This window comes from Molothrus aeneus, chromosome 5 (assembly GCF_037042795.1).
Source record: "Molothrus aeneus isolate 106 chromosome 5, BPBGC_Maene_1.0, whole genome shotgun sequence".
Classification (NCBI taxonomy): domain Eukaryota; kingdom Metazoa; phylum Chordata; class Aves; order Passeriformes; family Icteridae; genus Molothrus; species Molothrus aeneus.
The window spans coordinates 45,936,088-45,962,379 of record NC_089650.1 but is presented as its reverse complement, the minus strand read 5'-3'; the positions used below and the strand labels follow the sequence as shown (position 1 = coordinate 45,962,379).

Sequence of the window (26,292 nt, the reverse complement as noted above, 5' to 3'; positions counted from 1 at the left end):
AAAAGTCTCCATGTTAAAATCACTTTACACACCATATCATATTAAGAAGATTTAAAAAAACCGAAACTCCAAACAGGATTTCTGAAAGTCACTGCATCAGACAAAGATAGCAAAAAGGAATATGAAAGCAAAGGATGTTATTTGAGTAACACATAAGATTAACCATAAAAAAAAAAAAAGAGAAGATAAATCTCCCCCATGTTATTCTGTAGTTATTCTTATTCCCCGAGCATATAAAATTGGAAACCTTTTATTATATATATATTTATACATGGCTATTTATGCATATATTGTATAATGTATATATTTACATACAACTATTAATAATTATATATAAATATATACAATTGTAGCCAAGCAACTTCATACTTGAGCTTATAGAACAGATAGACAACAATTAAGCAGCATAAAAAAATGATTTCCTTGCAAAAGTCATTCACTGAAAACTGAAAAAGTAGTAAAATTTTACATTTAATGAAAAGCAAAAGCATTAAGTTTTATTTGAGAAGTAAATGGTATAAGAAATGGCTAACTAAGACTTCACAAAGAAAGAAACCAACAGTGTCATCTCTCACATAAAAACCCAAGATGTCTTGTTACAGGGACATCAACACACATGATCCTCAGCTGCAGACTCTCTTTCTCAGCAGTCTTTACAAAGTGGTATCCAATGTACGCTAAAAAGCGCTTGGTTCATATTTGCAAAGTATTCTTCTACTACAAAGCCCAAGTTTTTAAAGTTTTTAAATCTTCTACACCGAGATAATTTGTTATAATGAGATACTCCAAGAACATTAAGCCCAGATTCAACAGCAGGGGTGAGAGAAAAAGAATGTAACAGAGCTTGCTCTATGAAAATGGATGAAATAAGGTACCACCCTAACTGTTACGTCTCCCCCTCTCAATTCCAGCGTCTTACAATTCTCTCTCTAAGTGACCTATTCAAGGTTTTAATGCCTTCTGTCAAGCTAACAAAGTATTTGAAGTATTTCACATTTCAGAAGTTTTTTACTCAAGGATTAAAAAAGTAATTGTCGCATGCTCAAAAATCTGCTTTCATTTCTCAGTGAGCACTTTCAACTCCTTTACATCCCACTCCCAGAACCTGACAGTGAATAGTACACAGGGCTGCCTGTAAAAAATGCAGGGGTTTACTAAATAATGCAGCTAAAAGCTAAAGCTACCCTTTTCCTGTTCTTTTTTGAGTGCCAATATTGAAACTAACTGAAAACAGAATTTCACAGCAGAACTTGTAGGCTGAAGACTGTATTGGTAGGCAATAGAACCATATCTGCTATATCATAAAATAATGTCTCCAGTTTCATCTCTGTATTTGCCAATAACTTGTCCTATTACTCTATTTTTGCTTCAATTTTTTCTCTTATCTACTTGAGCTATGAGGTTTCCTAGGTAGCAAGCTTCTGCAAGAAGTTTTGAGAGTACAAAGACAGCAAGAAGGGGGTTTTTGATGGTCCTGAGGTGCCACTGCATTATGAATACTCCAATACTCCCTAACATGGTAAAAGTCATAATCCCCAAAGGGTACCCAATTTCTTCAAGCTAGTACTAAGGAAAGAATATATGAAATGAAGTTTTAGAAATCACTGATCTTTTCTTTATAATAACAGGTTTCACTTGTATTCATTATCAAGCTTCAAGTAGTTACTCTTCACTTGTCAAAAAGGCAAACAATTTTGATTTGCACAGTAACTTACCACGGAGGTACACAGTAAAAGACAAGCAGCACTGCACACAAGTTGCAACAATTAGAAATTAGGATAAGTTTCTGACTGTGGGCTTAGACAAACATTGCAACACCTCAGCCAGAGAGCTAGTACAGTCTCTGTTCCTGGAGATACCCAAAACTCAAAGGGCAAGTCCCTAAGCAACCTTATCTAAGCTAGCCCATTTTGACTAACCAGCATTTGAGTTACCTTCAGAAATTTCTTCCAGCCAGTATGACTGTAGAAGCAAACCAAGTTATTATTTGCAGTTACACATACAGTATATCAGCATTTCTTCAGACAGTGTTTAACAGTTTCCCAAGAAAGTGATTCAAATATCTGTCCTTCAATCTCAATGGTATTGATGCATTTTTAGTTAAAAAAAAACAAAACCAAAATAACTCAGGACAACGTTCTATCTTCACACATATTTTCATGTATATCCTGAGATGGACATGAAAATCTTTAATCTTGGAAGGGCTCCAATATTCAAAATTACATGTCAGTCTGAAAAGCACTCCTAACTTCCTCATTCTTACTAAAGAATTTCATCAAAATGTTATCAAGGACACTTGCAAGACCTACAGTTTACTTTATAGATTACAGTGCAAGTATACCCAGAAAGGGTTATTCAAATGCACCTCCTACTCATCTACAGTCTCATTTGACACAATTCTGAAAGTCAGAAGTCTAAATCCTTTCAAAATGAATGATGTAGAGCAAAGGAATTGCTTTAACACATGTAAACTAGAAAAGTACCATTTTTTCTGTCAAAAATACTGCTAATGCTTTCACAAAGCAGTTCTAGGAAAAAGGTTTATATTTGCATTGAGAAAAGTACCTGAGCCTTTCACATTGGTGGGCTTGTACATGTAAGTGCAATCTGCTGTAAATGTATTACACTCTAAAGACAACATTACAGGTGAGAGATTCATTTTACTGGCATAGACTTCTCATTCCAAAGCACTGACATAAGAAATGGGTTTTCCTTAATCTGACAAAACTACACTGCAGAGTTTAGTTTAACTTTATTAGGTAAATTAGGTGTCAAAATCTACAAATTTAAGAAGTTACAAAGTTACCCAATGCACCAGGAAATACCTGGAAGCCATCCAGGCTCACTTTCACAAACGGGACTACTTCCTCTTTATAAGCGAAGTTTTCTTCTAATAACACTGTTAAACTCCATCTTTCCAAAAAAGTGAAACTACTGCGATATAAACTTACTGAAAGAGGTGTAGTTCCTTTAAAAAAAAAAAAAAAGTTTGACAATTCCCACGTTTATTATGTTCAGCATTTTAAGGAATGCAAGAGTTCATTTAGTATTTAAAAACTTCATGTGTTATCCTTTCCTCCCTGAAGGCATCCTGATTTTCTGAGGCTGTGTCTCAAGTCATACACAGCTATTTAACTCCTGTGCTTCACATTAAAAACAAAAAATCCCAACCAAACCTACAGAAAACACGTCCCTTCAAGTCACCAAAAATGGACTAGAGAACACTAGTTTTATGATTTAAATGGTTTCTGTGCTGTTTTTCATTTGTGCCATTGTTTGTAAATGAGTATTTACATTAGCAAATGCAACTTTTACAGTAAAATCAGTACCTTTCATTAATTATGGCCAACACCCATGTAGAAAAATTGTACCTTTAATATTCCCACTAATATGCTAATTAAAATATTTTTATACCTGTTTATTAGTTTTTTTGTAGCTACAAAGGTAAGAAAACAATTTCTAGATAAAATGGAATAAAATTGAACTGCAAAAAATGGTTACTAGACTTTAACAAAACTACTTCAAATATCTGGAACAGCTGAATAGGTTTTGCATTCAGAACTTGTTAAGCGATGATGCATTATCTACAGGAAGGGTGCAGAAGTGATGACTGCTACTCGAGAGTTCAGGGCTTCAAGGTTTCCACCTCTCACACCCCATTTTTAAATAAACAAACTGAACCAATAAACAAACAAACTTATGTTATTCAACACACCTAAAAGCTTCTGAACTTTCAGTGACCTATGTGAATAATGCAACACTATGGATCACAAAAGCTGTCTTCAGCACTGAAAAATCGCTGCTCTTGGATGCTAAAATCAGTAACTTTCATTGGCAATGGTCCAACTTCAGATCTTTGGATCCACACAAACCTCACACGCCTTATTTGCTACAAATAATCCTTGTATTGTTGCAATGATGCAACACACATTGCATCACTGAAAGAAAAACAAGGCTTCAAAAATCGCTTTAAAAATGGGAATCTGAGGAACAAGATTGAGTTCAAAATTGTCTTGAATATTGAAATGCTCTTTCTGGTTCTTCTCCTTCCTTGGTTTTAAAGGTCATTTACCTGAACTGTAACAATCTGGTTTGCCATTATTCCAATTATGCCCCCTTCTGTATTCCCAATTATGCCAAACACTGCTGGTTTTAAAGTTGAATTGTGCTACAGCTAAACACAGTCATCTTAAATCCAGCAATAGTAAGGTACATGGAATTGCCTACTGCCTTTGCAACACTTAAAATCTTTTGACTAACACGAAGTAAGATATGAATCAAAGACCTTTCTGAACCTGCCCTATCAGGTTCAGACCTGATAACCTGCCCCATCACTCAATTTCCTACTTATTTGTGCTCATACACCATTATTACAAGTCTGAGACAAAAAATGTTCTGTTATTTGGTTCACCTTCTTTCTTCCTTGAGGAGTTTCAGGGTTCTACTTATGTCTCTACTGAAATTATCCATAAAACTACATCACCACCACCATCTGCATCAGCCTTCAATATTATCAGTTCTGTATCATGAAAGGAAAGTATATAAAGGAGCAATGTGATTTATTTCTCATGAAAATCAATGTTTGCCTCTTTGCATCTACTCTTGCATTTATTTATAGTCCCAACTGGATGAGTGAGAAGGGTGTGTTTGTCAAATGCCATTCAGCTGATTTTTTTTAAGCTCAGTAGAACTGAATACTCGAAATAACATTTTTATTGTACAACGACAGCACAACTTAATGCATCAGAAATAAAATCTTAAGGTATCACATGTATATTGCCACATGTATATTTTCCATGAGTTTGCAGTGTTACCCATCTTTGGTTTCTTAGCCAAAAAAATATACTCTCAGGCTTGAAAAATTCCACTCATGCAGGACAATCAATTTTATATGGGACTACTAGAGAAATCAATTTAAATTTACAATGGATGAGTGCTCATTCTATTCACTTATACCAAGGCAGGAAGTGTCTCTATGAGTCTCTGCACCCATTTTCGGGGAAAAGAAAAAACAAAATCTGTGAGTAGAAGAAAGTTCAGAATTTAACTCCATCAGCCACAAAAGCACAGGCAGGGTTGCCAAGATCAAATAGAGACAAAACCGTCATTCTGTCTTTTATTATTTGACAGAACGAGAAGCAACGGGCACAAAATGAAACATAGGAGGTGCCATCTGAGCACAAGGAAACACTTTTTCACTACAAGAGTGACCGAGCGCTGCCACGGGCTGTCCAAGGAGGCTGTGGAGCCTGCATCCCTGGAGATTCCAAAAGCCACCTGCACAGAGTACTGGGCAGCTGCTCTAGATGACTCTACAATATGATGTCCAAGGATCCCTTTCCATCTTAACCATTCACTGACAGCAAGATAACTTATAGTAAAAGTATTTTCAGCATACCTTCTGGAACAATGTACTGGATTAGTGTTACTTGCATTTTCTATAAGGGGCTAGAAAAACCACAATTACCACTTACACTTCTGGATCACATTACTACTTGTATCAAGAGAGAGGTGGTCTTGGAAGGTGATTTAAGTAGAGGAAGGCAGAGTCTTCAAACCTCTTGGGAAGAGGATAGCAAGATCTAGGTGCTATGCACTCCTAAGCATACCAGTGCATCTCTACTTATAAAACAGGGTCAAACAGAAAACCTGTCTCACTGTAACAACTTAGATATTTCAGACATCCTTCTAACTTCAAATAAGTTTGAATCATTTTTGATACCTTCCACATTTGAGTCATCTCACAACTTTAACAGACGTGAAAATCTAAGTTTTTAAAGGGGAAAGTGAGCAAGAGCATGCGTTACATAAAGGCAGAAGCAGTGCACCATGTACACGAAACACCACACCCTAGCTTGGAAACAGGCAGCTGCTGTGAAGCTGAATCCCCCAGAGAATGACAAGGAGCAGTGATAACTGAGGTCTCACAAAACACCCTGCTCCTTTTGAGACTTTTCTGGAAAAATCTGCCTTAAATTTGAGTTTCCAACTGCCGCAAAAAGAGTATGTGATACATCTCTAACGCAGGCCCTCCGCTCCTTGACCTCCCACTTCCCCAATTACTGTCTCCTAGCAGGAAGCAAAACAGCCTTCCTCATCCCCACAGCTTGTTCCTCCCGTAAATCACATGTATCCCATGTCCTCCCGGGGCCGCGGGGCTGCCTGGGGACGGCAGGCCGGGTGCCTCGGAGCAGCCGGCGGCAGGGGCACGGCGCCTCGGGAACGGGAAGTGGAGGTGGGGGAAGGGAAAGCCCTTCCGCGTCTCTCCTGCCTCTCCCCGCCGACCCCGAACCCCGCACGCCGGGCGGGGGCGGCCGCAGGGACCGGCAGAGCAGCGGCCGCCGCCCCCGCGGGGCCCCGGGCGCCGCCCCCCCGGACCCGCACCGTACAAGGCGCGGCGGGAGATGCGGCCGGGCCGGGCCGGCCCTGCCCCGGCCTCAACCCCGGCCCTCCGCCCGCCCCTGCTGCGGCCGGGCCCGGCTGCGCGGCCACGCTGAAACAGGAGCCCCGCCGGTCCGGAGGGATGGAGGACAGGAGGGCGGCGCGGCTCGGCGCAACCTATCTATCCATCCATCCCTACCTTCTCCTCGTCGGACAGCTGCTCCTCCAGGTCCGCCATCTTCCCGTCCGGCTGCGCCCGCCCCCTCCCGCTCCTCCTTCCCGGCAGGAAGGGCGGGACCCGCGCGCGCTCCCTGCGGGGGCGGTGCCTTGTGCGCGTGCGCGCGCGGTGGGCGGGGAGCCTGGGGAGGGGGGGCACGTTGGGAATGGGAAATGGGGAATCTCGGGGCGGAGAGGGGCGTTGGGAATGGGGGATCCCGGGGCAGAGAGGGGCGTTGGGAAATGGGGGATCCCGGGGCAGAGAGGGGCGTTGGGAATGGGAAATGGGGGATCCCGGGGCAGAGAGGGGCGTTGGGAATGGGGGATCCCGGGGCAGAGAGGGGCGTTGGGAATGGGGGATCCCGGGGCAGAGAGGGGCGTTGGGAATGGGAAATGGGGGATCTCGGGGCAGAGAGGGGCTTTGGGAATGGGGGATCCCGGGGCAGAGAGGGGCGTTGGGAATGGGGGATCCCGGGGCAGAGAGGGGCACAATGGGAATGGAAAACAGGAGGTCCTGAAAAGGTTTTGACTGCATATGGAGTTGTGGGCAGCCAGAAGTAAAACTCTCAAAGATTAGGTTGGAGAAGACTTCTGAGATCATCGAGTCCAACCTATGATGAACAGCACCTGTTCAATAGACTGTGGCATCAGTACCGCCTCCAGTTTCTTAAACAGCTCCAGGGATGGCACCCCTCCCACCTCCCTGGGCAGCCCATTTCCATCTCTAATTGCCCTGTCCGTGAAGAAATCCCTCCCAACATCCAAAATAAACCTCCCCTGGCACAGCTGAGGGCTGTGTCCTCTAGTCCCGGAGAAGAGACCGATCCCCCAGGCAGGAGCAGAGTGTCCAGGTTTCAGCCCCATCACAGCAGGTGCTCAGTGGGTGCCAGGGCTGGGGCTGGGCCCGGGCGCCCCACAGGTGCTGCGGGAGGCTGTGGGAAGCTCGATCTAATATCAGCAACAGAAATGTGTGAAGTGATTTGTACTGTAGAAATTGGACATGAATGGCATCAGTGGGAGAAAAATAAGTAGATTGAAAGTTTTTTACCTCCCGACTAAGAAATTGTGAAGAATGTCATCCAGCAATGTGACATTGCAGCTCCACGGGGATTTGGCATGATGACTTGCAAGGATTGCCTCTGAGCTAGTGGTTACTCTTTGGTAACATTTAAAAATACAATTTCTTACTGTCCAGCACAGTGTACTTCATCTCAGTTATGATGAACAAGAAAAAGCTGATCGTTGAGGTGCTGAGATACACCTACATCAGTCATGGTTAGTAGTGTGAATGTAGCCAGCTTCAAGCCCAAGGATCTTGTTATGCTGTGGAGCTCATCCACATCTGTCTTTCTTGCATGAATATTTCTGCATAAATGCTGCCAAAGTGCAGGAGAACAAAATATGCCTATACCTGTAGAATTTTTCAGGGCTGTTACTCTAGATGCTATAAGAGGACTGCCACATGAAAGTGAAGGAAAGTGAAGTTGGACAAAAAGTGGTTCAAGCCAAATGTGGTATTCTAATGGCACAAAGAAAGTCAGTATATAATGAAAACATGTAAATGAAAATAAGTAAAAATAATTAATATATTGGTTGGACAACGTGGCTGGTTCAGGACAGTTGAAGAACGACTTTAAATACTTGTAGCCATGGAGGATAAAGATAATGGACAGTAGTGTATTTATGTGAGAAACAAGATAAATGACAACCAAAGCTAATGTTTGACAGGACCATTGCTAGATTTAGAGTGAAGTATAGAACATAAGATGTGTATCTAAGAGGTATCTGGGTTTTGAATATTTTGCATATATTATAGATTTTATATCTCAATAATAAAAGATAATGGTCTGTAGCAGGGAACAGCATTGTGCAGCATTCAGTGTCATGCAACAACAGTACTTTATAACTTCTACCCAGGAGTCTTAAGAGAAACTGCCTGAGGTCTGTGAAATGCTTCTGTTAATTTTTAACACACCTTGGGGTTTGCCAGCTGGGGGATATTGCCATATATTGCCATGGGTATTGCTTTACTTAATGACTACCAGGAAGATAGTTCAAAAGGTAGATCTTCTCAGATAAATGTGAACAGTTTTGTTGTAAGTAAATATATCTGTCTGTTGGATGTTCCATGTTTAGCCCAGATTTTTCTTGGAAGTTTGCTGAAACTAACAAGATGAAGTGAATGATTCAGGGGAGGACCCTGTAGTCATCATAGAAACTGATGTGAATCTTCTTAATAGTACCTTCACAGGTCACCTACTGTGACCTTAGGACTTAATGGGGAATGAATAATCATGCAGAAATAATGTGACTTTGTGGCTTTGTTTTTTGTGACTAAAGTATTTTGGACGGTTTGTGTGTCTCCTCAGGAAGAATACAGAAATTTCAGAGGGATTTTAAAGGATGACTGAAAATAATCCTGGAGATGCAGAAAAAATTTCAGGATATGGGGCTTAAGGCTGTCAAGATTGAGAAGTGATTTTGGATATAGCAGTGATACATGAGCTAGTTTGGAATTTAAATGCATCTTCTATGAAGTCATAGATCTCTGCTTGCTGTTTTTAATTGAATACAGCCGATTTCCAACCAGTGAATCTCATATACAAAATTAATATTTTTTCATGAGTCATTGTCTCTACACATTGATCAAGGGCTAATTTGCACTACAATCACATACAGAACAGCAGAATATCCTGTTGCTTGCTAGCTAGCTCATGTCTTAGCAGCTGTCTAGTCCCACTATGTGAAGCTCACCATGGGCTAGCAGATCTTGTCTGATGAGCAGCACGTGGTTTAGTGATGTAGTGGGAGAAAAAGGAATTAATTATAAAAACAACCCACCCACTCCCCAAACAACAGCTATTGAGATTTACTTAATCTGATCAGACATAGTAGAGCTACCAGTCAAGCACCTTGCTATTTTGCTGAACTGCTCTGTCATTTTTTTCTGTATTGACTGTAGAGCCAGACCCCTGGTCCTTGAGTTGCATTGGAGGGAGAGCGCAGAGCTCCTCACTGCAAGGTCTCCCTGCAGGGCAACCAGTATGGCTTGAGGGAAGTGCAGTTTCTGTGCTAAGGCCATCCTGAAGATTGGCAGTGAGGTGATAGTGGTTACAGCACACCTCTGGCCTTCTGCACTGGCCCCAAACATTGAGATCAACAATACAGAGAAGAATAAATTGCACTTTCATTCTTCTTCATCAAGGCAAGTGATTGACATTTTATCTATTGCATCTGCTCAAAGGACAATCTCATGAAAGGTGTATTTGGGGCCTACTTGTTTAACCTGGAGGATGTACTACATTCTGTAGATTTCCTGTAATGAAAGAAATTTTATAAGAAGTCACTAATCTTCTTTGCTAGACTACTTCCTTTTACATTTCAGAAGGAAATCAGGATTCTTTCTTAAGAGAATTTTGGATTACGCCCTTTTGCAAGTCTGCAAATCTTATCAAACAATACATTCAAGGAGTCAAAGGACAGGTAAAGAAAAGAAGCTGGCTGCTGTAGACTACATTTTAATAGCTAACACTGTGGCTTTTAAAAAGTTAACATACTAAGACAGCAAAGATAACTAACACATTTGGAGAAACCTACAATCAGATCCTCTATATCCAAAGAATACAGGCTGCAGAATCAGTGGAATGGTCAAATGAATCATCTGTAAAAAGGTTTCATTGAGTATTTAAAATTGGATTATTGGGGAGTATTTTTGATAATTAGCTGATAAACACCTGAGTCTCAGCTCATGACCCTCAGCTTCCATCAACAGGGAGAAATAAGCACTCCAAAGGTGAGATTCACCTGACCTAGTTGAGACACCTATCTTAGGACAAGGTTATTGTCTATATGAGTTCAGACCCAGTTGTCTAAATATTAGGTACCTGTACTATGACAGCCAAAACCCCTTTTACTTTTAGAAGATCAAAAGGAAAGAAGGTGATGGACCACAAGAGGCCAAGGGCCAAGGGAAGAGCACAAGGGGCAGCTGAAGTTAAAAAGCTAAGGGAAGGAGAGAGGACTACACTTGTAGTTCAGCATTTCTCTGTGCTCCCTAGGGAAGCTGAAATCAAAGTGGCAAATCACATATTTATGCACAAAGGACTTTGTACCAAGAGGGCTTTACTTCTGTACTGCCTATATTGCAGCTCCTACTCAGACATCAGGAAGGCTGCATCAGTAGCTCTTGATAATGGAGACAGAGCAGGATTGGGATCAACAAGGAAGAGGACAGGCTGGGAATTAGGAAACAGACCAGAATCAAAGTGTAAGAGTTCTGCACCCCATATAGAGGGCCCTTAAATTAGCAGTGTGCCTTACAGCAAGTCCTCATCTGCAATAATCTGTGGTAATACAACACACATCTTCTCCAGCCTCATCCAGTCTCTCTCTCTTTTGGTGTACCTGTTTGTTTGTCTTTGCTCTGTACCAGGACAGATTGAGAAAGCAGCAGGAGAAAGCAAAACTGAGAAGAGCAAAGGAGCTTGGAGCACTGCTTGCCCCAGCCATCAAATTGTTACAGGAATAGAACAGTAGCTCACACCGGATTTTGAAAAGCTCCATAAGAAAACATAAAAAATCCTTTCATTCCCTCTCACTGAGCCTGGTTCTTGCTTATATTTTTAGTTATTCCTTCCTCAAAAAAAAAAAAAGGAAGTATAGTCTTCTAGCTGGATTTATTTACTTTCGTTTTAAAGGAGACTTTGTTTGGCAATTTTATTTTTCAACAGGAAATGGTAAATGTGCTGATTTGTTTAATGAAGTTGAGATTCACTGTAGGAGTCCAAATTCCTTTTCTGTTTTATTTTCTGTGGAACTGCATGTTTTATGTAGATAAAATCTCAATAAAGATAAACCATTCAAGCAGATGTAAGTAAAGAGCTGAGAATTTCTGGGCTAGTATAGAGAAAAATGCCTCACAGAGTCAGTGGTACTTCATGCTGCTTAACAGTGGTGTGGGGCCTTAATTTTTTGATCTTGTGAACATATTGAAGAGAAGGTTGGATTTTGAAATAAAATAATTTTATTTTTGAATGTTGGGTGGAGCGGTGGCCGGTGGAAGGTAAAACGCCCAGGCTAGATAAGTGTCCAGCCAACCTCCAGCCAGTAAGGCACTTCCCCAACACGAAGTCAGGGCCCGGTGCCTAGCGATGACAGGCTTACGGACGAGTGGCCGCAGTAGTGAGCTCCGAAGTCGCAGGATGAAATGAAGAGGCGACTCTCAGTTTCTTCAGGGAGGGTGGTTTTATTGGTAGGGAAAACGTGAAGAAGGAGCTGAGAGCCCCGAGGCAAGAAAACCCCGAGTTTTAAAGAGGGTGGGGGGGGGGTGAAAAATAGCAAATCAGAGAAGGATACACTAAGGATTGGCACAATCGGAGAACCAATCAAACACAGTTGCGGGAGGGACCCTGGCCCCTAACCCAATCACCCGACACCTTGGCCCGAACTTTCTAGAAAAAGAGGCAGGGGTGTCGAGTAACAGGCAGGCAGCCAGGGGTGGGGAACAAGAAAGATACATTTAGTAACCAAGACAACTGGGGAGGGGTTTGGGGATTGACACAAACTGGGAACAGGGCAGGACCTTCTGAGAGAACAATGGGGGGAAAACTGAACAGACATAAAACACACCACAACAGTTGGGCATCTGAATGATAAACAGCATAAGCAGTTGAGTACACTTGCTTCTGACCTCAATAAAAGTCCTGAATACTTGTGAAAGTCAGGACAGTGTCTGAATGTTCATGTAGGAACATTATTTCTGTTATCTACTTTTGAAACTGTTTTCACGTTGTGTCTTGATACAATCACACTGGTCTATTAAAACGTGTTTCTTTTGTTTGTGTGGTTTATTTTGTTTGTTGTTTGGTTTTTGTTGTCTTGTTTTTCCTTTTTTTTGTTGTTGTTCTGCAGTGTTCTGTTGGATCAAAGACTGGTTGAGACAGTGGTGCAATTTGCCTGTAGCAGTCAGGGCTCACCCATGGCCTTAGAGCCCAACATCTGCTTCCTTGGGAGATCTGTTGTTTCTTAACACTGCACTGGAACACAGTGAAACCCTATTAGATGTAAAAGATACTGGAGAATTTCTCTTGCCATTTGACTTTAGCAAAAGTAGTCCTATATATGACTGAAATAATTACATAGTTCTCAATTTTCTGTTGTCATAGAAAATTGAGACTGCAAGAGAGCCAAGATTTTACCCACATGGATTCTGAAGCTGATGATGACTGTGGATAAAGTCAGGTAAATTAAATGAGCAGGAATCAAGGAAAGTTACAGATAAATGTGCAGTGTGTCTGAGGGAATGCTTTTATATCACTATACGTTGTCCCAAGATAGCATTCAACTTGACTTAAACCCCCTACATTTTCTTCTTCTGAGGCCATAATTTTACAATTTTAATTTGGTTTATAATTGTCCAGAGGTCTGTTGAAAAGAGCAAGATTAATACCAGGGGCGTAACAAAGTTAGTGCAGGAATTATCCATTGTATTATTAATTTAATAAGTTCAAAACAAGAATTATTAATCAACAAATGCTTGTTTTGAAATTCAGCTGTGACCAGCTTCATAGGCTTCATATGGACAAGCTCTTATTCAATTGTTTAAAAGGAAGAATTTGCACTCCCTGTCCCAGTATTTCCACTGTTGATTATCTCAATGGGAATAAATTTTTGAATAGATTAACAATTCTGTTTATTCCTGAGAAGTTTGTAAAAAGGGAAAATACTTTTTGCTGTTGCAGTAAATTATGTTATAGGGATTGTTCTCCCTCAGCTGTCATGAAGACAATTGACAAATATCTAATGCAAACCCAGAGAAAATACAACCCATCATAATGTTCTCAACAACCCACCAAGAAGTAATTTTTTGGTTAAGAAGAGCAACTCAGAAAAAAAAATAACACAAAGATTGAAGGTCTGATTTTACTAGTTTCATTTCCCCAAGCTCAAGGAATGCACAGAGGAATAAATCATTATACTTCAAAAAAAGCTGTCATTTCCCTCTTTGTGGCACTTTAGGAAGCATTTTGTATGGACTAACTGGGAATGAAAAACCTCAGAACTGTAACTGTATTTTAGTAGTAAATAATAACTCACTAATTTTTTTTAATATCTAGATGAATATCTAGATGAAAATTACAAACCAAAGAAAATGCTTTTGATCCTGAAAGGGAAAAAGTTTTATTCCACATGCACTTTAACCAGTTTTCCAATTTTTAGAGAATTGCATTTGCTACATACCTGTGCCTGTTTTAATTCCTGTTGCTGTGCTATAGTGATATCCCTGACTGATATGGATCAGTATTAGTCTGAGAAAAAGCCTGGTGCACATGCTTCCCAAATGGTAAGCTCAGGATTTTGCAATCTGTGGAAAGTTAGTGCAAATACTGTGCTCCACTTCCTTCCTCACAGTGAGATTTTGAAGTTCTGGTTTTAATCTCTCATGTCAGATCAGAAAATGCAGCAAAAAAAAGAATTCTCATGTTTCTGTTGTGATGTGTAGGATGAAGTGATGAAGAGCTACAAGCAGAAGTGGGATATCTAGATATGTAAGTGTGATGAAGAGGGTTCTCTAGTCTCCCTATTATTTGTTTTTTAAACTTTTGCGGCCCTCAAAAGTAATTTTTAGGGAAAGGGGGAAGAAGAGCAGCAAGGTGCCTTTATAGATGTTTCAGATGCAACACAGGACAAGAGAGAGTTTTCTTGGAATATAATGGTAGCAGAAGATGAGAGTTGGATAACCTCTGAAAGACCTAGAAGGAAAGATGGTGGAGGTGGTAAGACACAGGTGGACAACTGCCTTCCTGTGCTGCTTGCTGGCATGGTGACATGGAGAGCTGTTTCTAAACCTGGTTGAGCTCACACACAGAACTGCTGTAACTGAGTACAGCTTCCTCATGCAACTTGTGTCATCACACATGGTTTTCTGGCCATCCCCTTGGGCAGTACATGATGGTTGGAGCTGTATGTGTTAATTTCTGGTAGTTTTAGCCCTTCATTGCCACTTGTTTCTGGGTTTAGCTCTACGTTCCTTTTAGTCACAGTCTTTGCTCTGAGCCACATCAGACTGCTGATTCCACCATTGCTCGCTGCCTTGTCTGCTGGGGATTCTCCTGGGAGCCAGGGAAGATAGAGAACACCTAGGAAAGGAGTGGGGAAATGGGAAGGTGGGGAGAAAAGGGAAGCAGATCTCTTTTTTTTTTTTTTTTCTTACAGCACATTGCCCTTCACAGTTTCCATGCAATATAGCCTGTCTCTTGTTGTGGGCTGTGTTCCAGGGAAGGATTTTTCAAATGGTCTGTTAATAAACCCTGATTGAGTCATGAAAGTCTGTTGCAGCTCTCTAAACCTGGCAAAATTGGGGTTTAGTTGTGTGTATGGTGGACAGGCTGGTGGGGTCACTGGCTGGTGACCAGCCCTGCTCATGGCAGAGGCTGGGAAAGACAGTGGCAAGGACCTGATCCTGCCCACGGCACAAGGTGGAGAGGAATGGACTAAAATGGGCCAGGTCCATGTCATAGTAAGGGTTTTATGTTTTAACATTTACAGGAGTTTCTCTTGGCCAACCAAAACAAAACAAAACAAAAGGGAAACCAAAACAAATAGTGAAGTGTTTTCAGTGAATGTCAATGGACTAGTTCCCCTGATGTCAGGGAGAAGCTGATGAATAAAGCTGCAAAGTCTGAAGGATGTGTGCTTGACTTCTGTGCATGCTGCACACATCTGTGTGCCCAATGTCAACTGAGACGTGCCTGACACTATATTTTATGGATTAAAGATTAGTGATACCAGGCTATAGGTACAAAAAACCCCGGTGAAATATGAGTCCTTAGGGTAGAAGGGAATCTGAGGCAATTGGCATGGAGATTGTAATCTTTCTTTTCCTGCTGCAGGATATACAGCCTTAATTTTAGGGTCCCTTTTGTAGTTTAAGCCAGTCTATATTAAAAGCTGACAATGAATGTACTTTAATGTAGTGTAAAGGGCCAAGTATGATGCTAGATACAGTGGGAGGACTGTATAGGATTTTGGGAGAAGGGAGCCGAATTTGTGTTCTGTCTGTCTGAAAGGGAGCACCGGATGTAGGTACAGACTGAGGAATGAGAGACTGGAAAGCTGTGCTGCAGAAAGGGGCCTGGGGGTCCTGGTCTATGGCCAGTTGAATGTGAGCCAGCAGTGCCCTGGCAGCCAGGAGGGCCTCCCATGTCCTGGGGTGCATCAGGCACAGCATCACCAGCCAGGCAAAGGAGGGAATTGTCCTGCTCTGCTCTGCACTCCTGCAGCCTCACCTTGAATATTCTGGGCAGTTCTGTATGCCACAGTGTAAGAAAGATACAAAGCTATGAGAGAGCATCCAAAGGAGGCCACGAGGAAGGTGAAGGGCCTTGAGGGGAAGCTGTATGAGGAGTGGCTGAGGTCACTTGGTCTGTTCAGCCTGGAGAAGACTGAAGGGAGATCTCATTGCAGATACAACTTCCTCATGAGGGGAAGAGGAAGGGCAGATACTGATCTCTTTTCTCTTGTGACCAGTCACAGGACTTGAGGAAACAGCATGAAACTGAGTCAGGGGAGGTTTAGGTTGTATATTCGGAAAAGATTCTTCACCCAGAAGGTGTTTGGGCACTGGAACAGGCTCCCCAGGGAAGTGGCCACAGCCCCAGCCTGACAGAGTTCAAGAAGCATTTGGACAATGCTCTCAGACACATGGTGTGATTCTTGAGGTTGTCCTGTGCAGGGCCAGGAGTTCAACTTTGATGATCCTTGTGGGTCCCTTCCAACTCAGCATATTCTGTGATTCTAATAAAAAGCTTTGAAACATATGCAGAAATTTTTATCTCTTTTAGTGCATATTATAAAGATTATAACTTGGATTGGAAAAGACCTTAAAGATCACCTAGTTGCACCCTCTCTCCCCTCTTTGCCTGCCCCTGCAGTGATCAGGGCTACTTTCCACCAGAGCAGGTTGTTCAAAGCACCATCCAGCCTGGCCTTCAGCACTTGTGGGGATGGAGCATCCACAGCTTCTCTGGGTAACCTGTTCCATTGTCTCATCACTCTCACAGTAAATACTTTCTTCCTGATATCTAACTTAAACATACCCTCTATCAGTTTAAAGCCATTCTCCCTTTTTCTGTCACTCCATACCTTATAAAAAGTCACTCTCCAGCTTTCTTGTAGGCCCATTCAGATACTGGAAGGATGTTGTAAACTCTCCTTGGAGCCTTCTCCAGGCTGAACAACTCCTCTCTCAGCCTAGATAACATCTAAAAATAACAAAAATATTTCAGCGTAGCTGTTTTGAAACAAAATTATTTAGAACCTGAGAATAAATGTCAGTGTAAACCTTTATTTGTTTCAGGTAATTCCCAGTCAGTAGTTAAATCTACTAAGTAGATTTAACTGTGAGGTTTTACTATGATACAAATGTAAATATGATGTAAGACTGTCTTTGCCTGAAAGTTATATATTCCCCACCTCGGGACCTCAGGCAAATAGAGTGTGGCATTAATTTACCAGTCCTTTTCCGTTCGCATGAGGAAATAGTGAAATAAAGAATGATGCGGTTCTGTGTGATGCTCTGACCCCAGCAATGCACTAGATGGCAATGTTGGTTTTAGTTTTTCTGCTCCTCTTCTCGGGAGCTTGTCTTAATTAGCTCCTTTTGAAAACAAACATGCTGTTTCAACAGAGGGTCAGTGTACATTGTTCTGGGCTGCTGCTTTTATATTTATAGTCATGTAATCAATATGTTGGAAGGGTAATTAATTTTTAACTTCAAGCCAATTGTAGATCAAATGCCACTGGAGTTACTGGGTGGAGACAGTTTAATTTCCTTTGAAGCAATGATACTGATTAGCTGTAAAGGGTTTTCAGGGAGTTGCTAGAGATCCAGAAGACCTTTTGCTTTGAAATACTAGTGTTAACTTTAAAGTAACACCATTACTGTGATACAGATTAATGAGTTCTGGCATAATTCTGATAAAGTTCCACTCATGTACTTGCTATATTTTGTCAATTCCTATTTCAAAGCAGCTTTATCTGCTTTGACTATTCCGTTCCTATCAAAGGAATGGCACAAAGTAGGCATTAAGTTGATCAAACTGACTTTCTGCTTTTTATCCCTGTTCTCTCATTATCTGTCTTTGGGGACTCTAGAGGCCCATGGCTAAGGATGAGATGTGACCATCTGCACTACAGCATATTAGAAGGATGCCATGAGAATTTTTGAGAGATTTTTTGAAATCTCTCCAACCCATGCTTGTCAGACATGCCTCCTGTCCCTTTCTCCTACTGTCTAGGGCAGCTCTGTGTGTCTCTCAGGTTCCTTACTTGGAAACACTTGCTGGCTTTCAGTGCTCTTTCAGTGCTTTCAGCCTATCCCCTTGATGCGTCCTTTTCCTCTGAGCTAACCTTCCTTGATCATATTTTCATCTGTTCACTCTTTCATATTCTTCTTTGTTCTTCAACATCCAAGCAAACTGGAGTCTCAGCACTCAGCTCTCTATCCCTGTCTTACAACTTTAACACCTTCCTTCTCCTTTTTGTAATCAATAAATGAGCCATTTTCATGGATAGGCTATTGATCCCTTCTCTGGATGTTTGGATTCTTTCTGATCTTGTGTCTTTGCTTTCCATTACACAAAGATTTTACTACAGGCTCTGACTATCCATTCTTGGATAGCCTCTCTGCTGCCCTCATCTTTGTTGATCTCTTGGCTGACTTTTGATACTTTGATCATTTAATTGGATTTCATGCTGAGAAAAACCATGAGCACTGGTTTAATCTGAAATTAAACTTTTGTTTAGTCTAACATTAAAAAATAAGGTCAATTTCAAAACAAAAAATATTTCTGTTTCTCTTTAAAAAGCCAGCCTCTTGTATTTTTATGTTTAAACTATTAATTTAATTCAGTCTGGTCTGAGCAAATATTTCTGTCCTTTCAAGTAATACTTTTGAGTAAATCTTATCAATTAATGGAGCTATGTTACTGAGCTGTGCTGCAAATGTCTCTGATTTCTGCTGGAACCAAGAATAGCCCTCAGTACAGATGGACACAGCCATCAGATATTGAGACTTGTTAGAATTTTAACCTTTTCAGGAAGACAAAACATCATAATTAGGAAAATGATCAGCAGAGGTTAGGGTCCACGCCATTACATTTTCTGTCAGAAATTAATATTGTGAGTAATAAAGGCAGGACTGCAGTTACTGCAGCAGACTGTTCTGTAGACTGTAGCCTACAGTTGTTTGTAAGATATTGGATTAAGATCATGAAATTTATTCTAGTTTTGAGACAAACTAGAGATGGATATATATAAGATGGATATACAAGAAGACTGAAAACTCAATTATCATAACCACAAAAACTGAAAAGAAAAATCTGTGCTGTCTTTCTGTCTGCCAGTTCTGTAGGATCCATTTTTCCAGTGCTGCAGAGCAGTACTTTTGTCAAACCTGAGCATTTTGGGGAGCTCTGGGGTGGCAGAAGAACACATCCCATCGTATTTACAGTAGAGGGAGCTGATGTTCAATGAGCTTGCCTGTGAGTTTTAACTGCTGTGCCAGTCTTTGTACAGAACATGCCATTACCAATATGTGTGTAAGCACTGCTGAAGAATCAGCTTCTCTCAGGAGTTTGAGAGAACTTCATCCCTTGCCCACTGGCTGCAGTCTCACAGAGTTCTCTGTCAGGGTCAGTGGCCTCAGAGAGCCCTGGTCAGAAGGAGACACCTCCCGGGGTCCTTGGGCATTTTTCCCATGCATCAGGTTTGGCATGAGGGAGAGAGTGGCAGGAGGGCTGGTATAACATTGCAAATGTGCTTCAGTGCACCTCCTCCCTCACCTACCCAAGTCTAATGTTTCCATCTTTCCAAATATCATAACTCCCTATTACACCATGAACAATGTCTCTATTGTGCTCTTAGCTTTGCTCTGCTTCCTGAATCTGGCCTGTTTTCTGCCTGACACATCCATGAATAAGTGCTCAAGAAATTCCTTTTTGTACAGCTCCTTTTTAGAAGCCAGAGGTGTCTCATTTGTTGGTATTGCCTGGCTGGATTATGCAAGTTATTCAAAGTTAATGGATCAAAATTAGTTAAAATAGAGACAAAGGAAGTGTGAAACCACTAAATACATATGTATTAAAAATATATATTATGTAAAATGAATGTAATATTCTTTTAATGCAGGCTAAGGTATGCAGGATTAGGGTTCCAACTAACTTCAGCTCCTGCTCCTGGCTTTGCTGTAGCTCCTTGGTTAAAAGTTGTCCTCTTGGAGCAGCTTTCCTGAGTGCAGTGGTTCAACTAAGGTAATCACAAGAGAATGAGTTAGGGGAGGGACATCATCTCAAGACAAAAGTAGGATATAGACTTATAAAAAAGAGGACTCAGTGTATTGCAGACCCATCTAACTTGTATGACCAGAAAGATCCTCAGGCAAGTTACTTATTTGCCTTGTTTGCACCTAGAGCCACATTTCTCAATCTGTTTGTGGGAAAAAACCTCTAAGCACGTAATGTGCTGCAGTATGTTGTTTGTCCAGACAACCTTGGTTATATTATTGGTGACTTAGTTTAGCCATGAGCAACGCAGCTGCTGACCTAATCACTCTATAAAGTGGTACATTCTGAGAGTACCGAGTTTATCTTTGGCACCACACTTTAGAGGGAAAGAAATAAAGATAGACTGGGAAGAACCAGCAAGAAGAAACTTAATATGTTAAGAAAATAAAGGCTATGACTAAGGGATGAAAAGAGCTTTTTAATCTGAGAAAAACAGAGATTAGGATGGGGCATCTTTGCTTAATTTTTTTTCTATAGATAACCTGACAGTTGTTTGTTGACTATGTAGCCAGTGTTGGGGCAAAAAGAAGGATATGGGTCTCATACCAAGTGAGAAAGGTTTAGAAAAGAAATCCAGGAGAACTTCTTTCACTATAAAAATAATGAAACCTTGAAATCCTTGTAGCTTGTACAAGTGATTTTTAAAAGAAAATATTAGACAAATGTTTGCCAAGGCAAACATTAAGTGTGTCTACCCTTAGTGACATGGGTTGGACCAAATAATCTGACACATCTTCCAGCCCTGTATTTCTGTGCAGGTGCTTTGAAATGTATTTATGAAAAGCACTCTCTCCAAGCTAGGTAGTAGTATTCATTATAATAAATGAAAACTTGTATCACCAAAAAGGGAGATAAAATTGGTTCTTTCTGTGAAGTCTCTGGTCAGCTTTCCTCCTCAGGCCTTGGCACTATGCATTATCATAGCAGGCTGAAATTGTCATTAGCTGTTTAATCAGAGGAGTGTTTGATTAGAAGCATCATCAATGGAAACAAGGAGGCTTTTATGAAGACACTTATACCAGTATTTCCTAAACACAAATAATTTTGCTAATAATTTCCTTAACAAGTCTTCCTAAGAGTGATTGATTTTTGAGCTGTATGCTGTGATCTGCATTACTGGTTAGTTCCTGCATGTTGAACAGTGTACTGATGTTAGCTGATCACAGAGGTAGGATGGATTTGATGCTTTTTCAACAGCTTTTTTATCAGTTTTTCCCTTGTCTTTAGTTAAAAATGATTGTAGGTGGAGGAATATCTCTCATGTTCTCTAAGTGTAGCTTGGCTCTGTGGGAAGATGTAATATATATGCAATCTGTACCTGAGGAAAACCCACTCCACAACATAAGTGTCTGCATTTGTGGATACCTTTCACATACATGAAGAACACAGCACTGGCATGGCAAAACATAGATAAGTCAAAGCAGCAGCCCTCCTTGTTCAGATCCCCTGTATCTGACAGCTTACTGCTCAGTTGTGCTTTACGACTGAACAGAAGTTCCCTTGCAACTGTGCAAATCTGTCACTTCATGCTCAGATATTTGGAACTTGCAGCAAGTACATCTGGGAAGTGAAAAAATGCTGGGAAGTGTTTCAGATCTTGCAGTTGAGCACTTCAAACAGATGGCTTTTTTCCAGAGAGATCTTATTATTTTAGCTCTTCCAGCTTTTAAAATTACTCCTCATAAAATTTGACCTAGCTATTTAGGGGTATTAGTAAGAGTGGTGGGGAGGAGTGGCATTAAACTTGTAGAAAATGGTGTTGGATACCTTGAGCAGTAAAATCCTTTAATTTTCTTGCAGTCTATAATTTCCTGATTGTGGCTGAATGTAGAAATGATGGACAAAGTTTCTATATTCTCATTCAAGTGATAAAGGAAGTTTGGTGAGTTGGTTTTTGTTGGCTTTTTTTTTACTGAAATGAGACCTTGTTGATTTGAATTCAGGTTGAAAATACCAGAGTGTTGATCCTGTATGTTGTACTTTATGAATGAGTCATGAGTCTGTTTTATACTATCTGCTTGGCAGACTAGTGCAGAAGTACAATATGAAAAATAGGATCTAAACCAAGCATTTCATTAAGCAAAGACATTTGTTATTGGCTTTTCAGTATGGACCATTAACCTTCATGGACACGACTTTCCCTGCAATGAAGTTACTATTTTAACACCATTCACTATTTTATGCAGTAAAAGATACAACTACATAAATTTTATGGTAAGTACTATAAGGACTTTGGAAGGGAATCTTGAGAGAAGTGCTGTGTCAATAATGATTTGTTCATCACAGTAGTAATAATAGAAACATATTGTTCATCACCATCCAGACTTATCTTCCTATTTAAAATTATCTACAGAGAATAATATCAGGTAGGTATTTGTGCACAGAACCTCCAGTAGTGTGAAGATACTAGAGGCAAAGACACAAAACCTATTTCAAAGTGCCCAGAATGGCCAATAGAAAAGAATTCCCTTCATTTATCCAAATGAATTGGCAGATACATTTTGAAGCTCCTAGATATATGATATAGATTTAAACATACTTTAAAATAATTTACTTTGTATTTTTGTGATGGCCTTAAGAAAATCCAGCTGATGCAAATTAATAATAAGATTCCTAGCAAATGTATTTTATCACTGTTATTACAGATGTACAGGTATTTTTTCAGGATATTTTTGAGTAAACAATATTCATAAAAAGAAGTAGAAGTAGTTCTGACATTTGCTTACCTTTTGTTGTCTGCCTTTTGTTTACCTGCATTTCATACAACAGGTCAGGTGTATGAAATGTTTGTATGAAACAAACTCACCTTTCCATAAGGTGAGTTTGTTTTCATCACTTCAGTGATATAATTCATGGGAATTGCATGGGTCTGACAATTCTTTACCCTCTTCCCATCTGATTCAGAGCTACTGTTTGAAAATTCTGACAATAGCTGCAACATATTGGTGCTCAAAGCCATATGGAGGACACGGCAGTGCTGGAGCATTTTTACAGTTATTGAGCTGTTGACCTTTGAGGGAAATGTTTCAATGCTGTTGCAGTTCTTGTAAACAGGTGGCAGATATATCACATAGGCATGGCTAGTGATTTAATAGACCAGGTAATTTCAATAGGTACATTTCCAGTAACTGACAATGAGTGAAGAAGCTATTAATTTAATTACATTTCTCTACAAAATGCAAAAATCACATGGTCAAAGTGTTTTTAACTTCTGATGGTGGTTGTCATTCCTGTAGCAGTCTCCTCTTCTAAGGTTTGCTTAAAGAAACTGATAACATGCAATTGGACTTGGATGTGACTGACTCCTTGTTATGTTGCACTTGCTGACGAGGGTGTATGTATTGTCACATCTTCCCACATGTTTGCCATCAATTCCCCACCATGAACTCCAACAGGCTGCAGCCCCACTGTCTTTCTTAAACTCCCTTTATTTTATATTGAGCCACACAAGATAGAGAATATACCACTGTTGTCTGGAGGGCTTTTTTTTCCCTTCCTAATTAAATTTCAAGCTCTATTTTTAGCATTTGCATTCAGTTTTGTCACACTTGCAAAGCATGCCAACTGCCCCAGTGAGCTGCAGCCTCCTGGCAGCTGAGGTATCCATGTTTGGTCATGCACCCTTAAGTTTTTGGCAATAACATTTTTCACATCCTAAAGGAGGATATTCAACTGTCATTTGTGCCAGAGAGGGTCTCACTGTGTGCTTGATAATTAGAACCTGGCAAGTGTTAATGCATGGTGTTTGTAGGAATGCCTGGAGCCTCAGAGGCCCGAGCAAGGATGAATTCCCTGTTAAATTGTAGTGCATGTAAGAAAGGGATGAACCTCCAAATGGCACCAGGCTGCACCAAAGTACTTCCTGCTGAAACAGAAAAGCACATGCAAACCAGAGGGTCCTCCTGGGCTGAATATGGCAAGGATTTACCTTCTGCTGAGGGTCTCTCCCAGACATTGGGTGTATTGAGGAGGCTGCTGGCTCTTGAAAAAAAAGCACCAAAATTAATAGTAACAGCACCCAGAGAAGCAGATTCTCTTACAAAACAGAAATCTTTTCTCTTCTGTCCCCCAAGAGGTCATGGAGTGGCTACAAGTGCTTAGCCTTAATCAGAAAGACTCTTTTGGTATCCTCACTGGAAAAATGCTCCTGTAGTGTTAGCAGATGGATGGGGATTGCAAAAGGAAAATTCAGGTTTAGTGTCAGAGAACAGTTCTGGAGTGAGAGACTGATTTCCACTGGGCTGGTGTCTGTTAAGTCAATAAAGTTGTTCTGAGTTCTCCCTGCTGTCTGTGAGATCACAATTTCTTGTAAATGTTTTTACTAATCAGTTTGGCACAATCCTAAGATTTCCTGTGTCTTTCTTTCATGCTCGGAATACTCAGTTCATGACCTGCTTGTTAAAAAGAATGGAAATTGGAATTTTCAGGAATAGACGTTTTGCTTAGTGAGTAAAAAACCTATTATGATTTCTATTTCATTTATCTACTATGACCTTTTCTTCTGATATAATATTATGGCTGAATTCCAGAAATCAAATTTCTGAAGGGGGAGTTTCATCTTTAGGTATAAAATTATTTTGAGGCCCCTTTACAGTTTCTCACATGTACTGTTTATGCCACTGCAACCTCATAATTTATTTACATAAGACATGTAGGTCTCTTCTTCATGACTGATTTTAACACCAGAGACAGAAAATTAGCAATATGCTAAGCCTTAGCAACCCAGTGGTACTGTGTACCATTTTCCTTTGTTTTGGAAACCTTTCATATTGGTGGATGTATTAAAAATCTTCCTTAATAGAGGCAAGTTACTCTCAATGGAATAAAAGTCTTCCTAAATAGAGGCAAATGACTCTCAATGGCTAAATTAATAGTGCACTCAAAAAGTTGGTGTAAAATCAACAGGAAAATTTCTGTGGGGTGAGGATATCCCTGCCTATTTTTCAGTCTCTTGGCTTTTGTGTAGGGTATCTGTTATGCAATGTTTTGGCCATGGGCCTCATCCACTGTTGATATTCCTGTGGTGGGAAGCCTGCCAGTGTTAAGTCAGCTGCAGATCTGCTGCACTGTGTACCTGGTATAATCAAAATTACTAGGATGAAAAACTGAGCATGGGAAGCTTGTGATTCTGTTGACCCTTTCATAAGTGCAATATATAGCATCCCTGAGAAATCATGAGAAGTAATCAGAGGAATGTGTTACAAATCTGGTATTTAAGTTCAGACCATCATTTGACTGTGTGTTATGCTGGTTTAGATTGAAGACCCTGGTATTAACAGCAGACTGTTTTAAAACCTCAGAGATTCTGAGGTTTTAAACCAGGGAAATCCTGAACATTTATTGGAAAGTAAATTAAATGTAAATAATTAGAATAAAAATGGTTCAGTCTTGTGACATAGCAGAATGTTTTCATTCTTAGCTACTATTTTCAATGCATTTTTCACAGAATAAAAGAATCTTTAGGGTTAGAAGAGACCTCTTGAGATCATCAAGTCTGAACTTTTCCCTGAAATATACTTGGAGGTAAAACTGTGTATATATATTTTTTGTTAAGAAGTAAATGTGTCTGGAAAAAATGTGTTTTGATGTTGGGTTTTTCTGATATTTTGAATTGACAAGGGCATACAAATACTGTTTTTAATCAGTTGAAATCACAGAATTAACTAGGTTGGAGATCTTTGAGATCATCAAGTCTAACCTATGACCTAACACCACTTTGTCAACTAGGCCATGGCACTGAGTGCCTCACGCAGTCTTTTCTAAAACACCTCCAGGGACAGTGACTCCAACACCTCCCTGGGCAGCCCACTCCAATGCCCAATCACTCTCTGTGAAGACCTTCTTCCAACCTAAACCTCCCCTGGCCCTGCTTAAGACTGTGTCCTCTTGTCCTGTCTCTGGTTCTCTGGGAGAAGAGGCCAACCCCCACCTGGCTCAGCCTGCTTTCAGGTGGTTGTAGAGTGATAAGGTCTCCCCTGAGCCTTCTCCAGACTTAATAACCCCAGCTCCCTCAGCTGCCCCTCACAGGACTTGTGTTCCAGACCCTTTACCAGCCTTGTTGCCTTTCTCTGGACACATTTCAACATCTCAGCATCCTTCCTAAACCTCCAGAGCTGGACACAGCACTCGAGGTGTGGCCTCACCAGTGCTGAGTGCAGGAAAGGAATCACTACCCTGGTCCTGCTGGCCACACTATTGCTGATCCAGGCCAGGATGCCATTGGCCTTCCTGGCCACCTGGGCACACACTGGCTCATGTTCAGCCTGCTGTCCATGAGATGATGTGCATTGAAATATTCTTGAGTGAGTTAAGTACAAAATGTTCCCCTGAGATAAAACACTGGAGAAATAAG

General features: G+C 40.7%; 1 protein-coding gene across 1 annotated transcript in view; it reads right to left on the bottom strand.

The window, feature by feature from the left end:
- Positions 1-6,687, bottom strand: part of CAPZA2 (capping actin protein of muscle Z-line subunit alpha 2) — a 32,413-nt gene extending 25,726 nt beyond the window's left edge. Inside the window, exon 1 of the mRNA XM_066550552.1 lies at positions 6,581-6,687. Coding sequence (XP_066406649.1) covers positions 6,581-6,619 — 39 coding nt within the window. The 5' untranslated portion in view covers positions 6,620-6,687. The remainder of the gene's footprint in view (positions 1-6,580) is intronic.
- Positions 6,688-26,292: the final 19,605 nt, after the last annotated feature.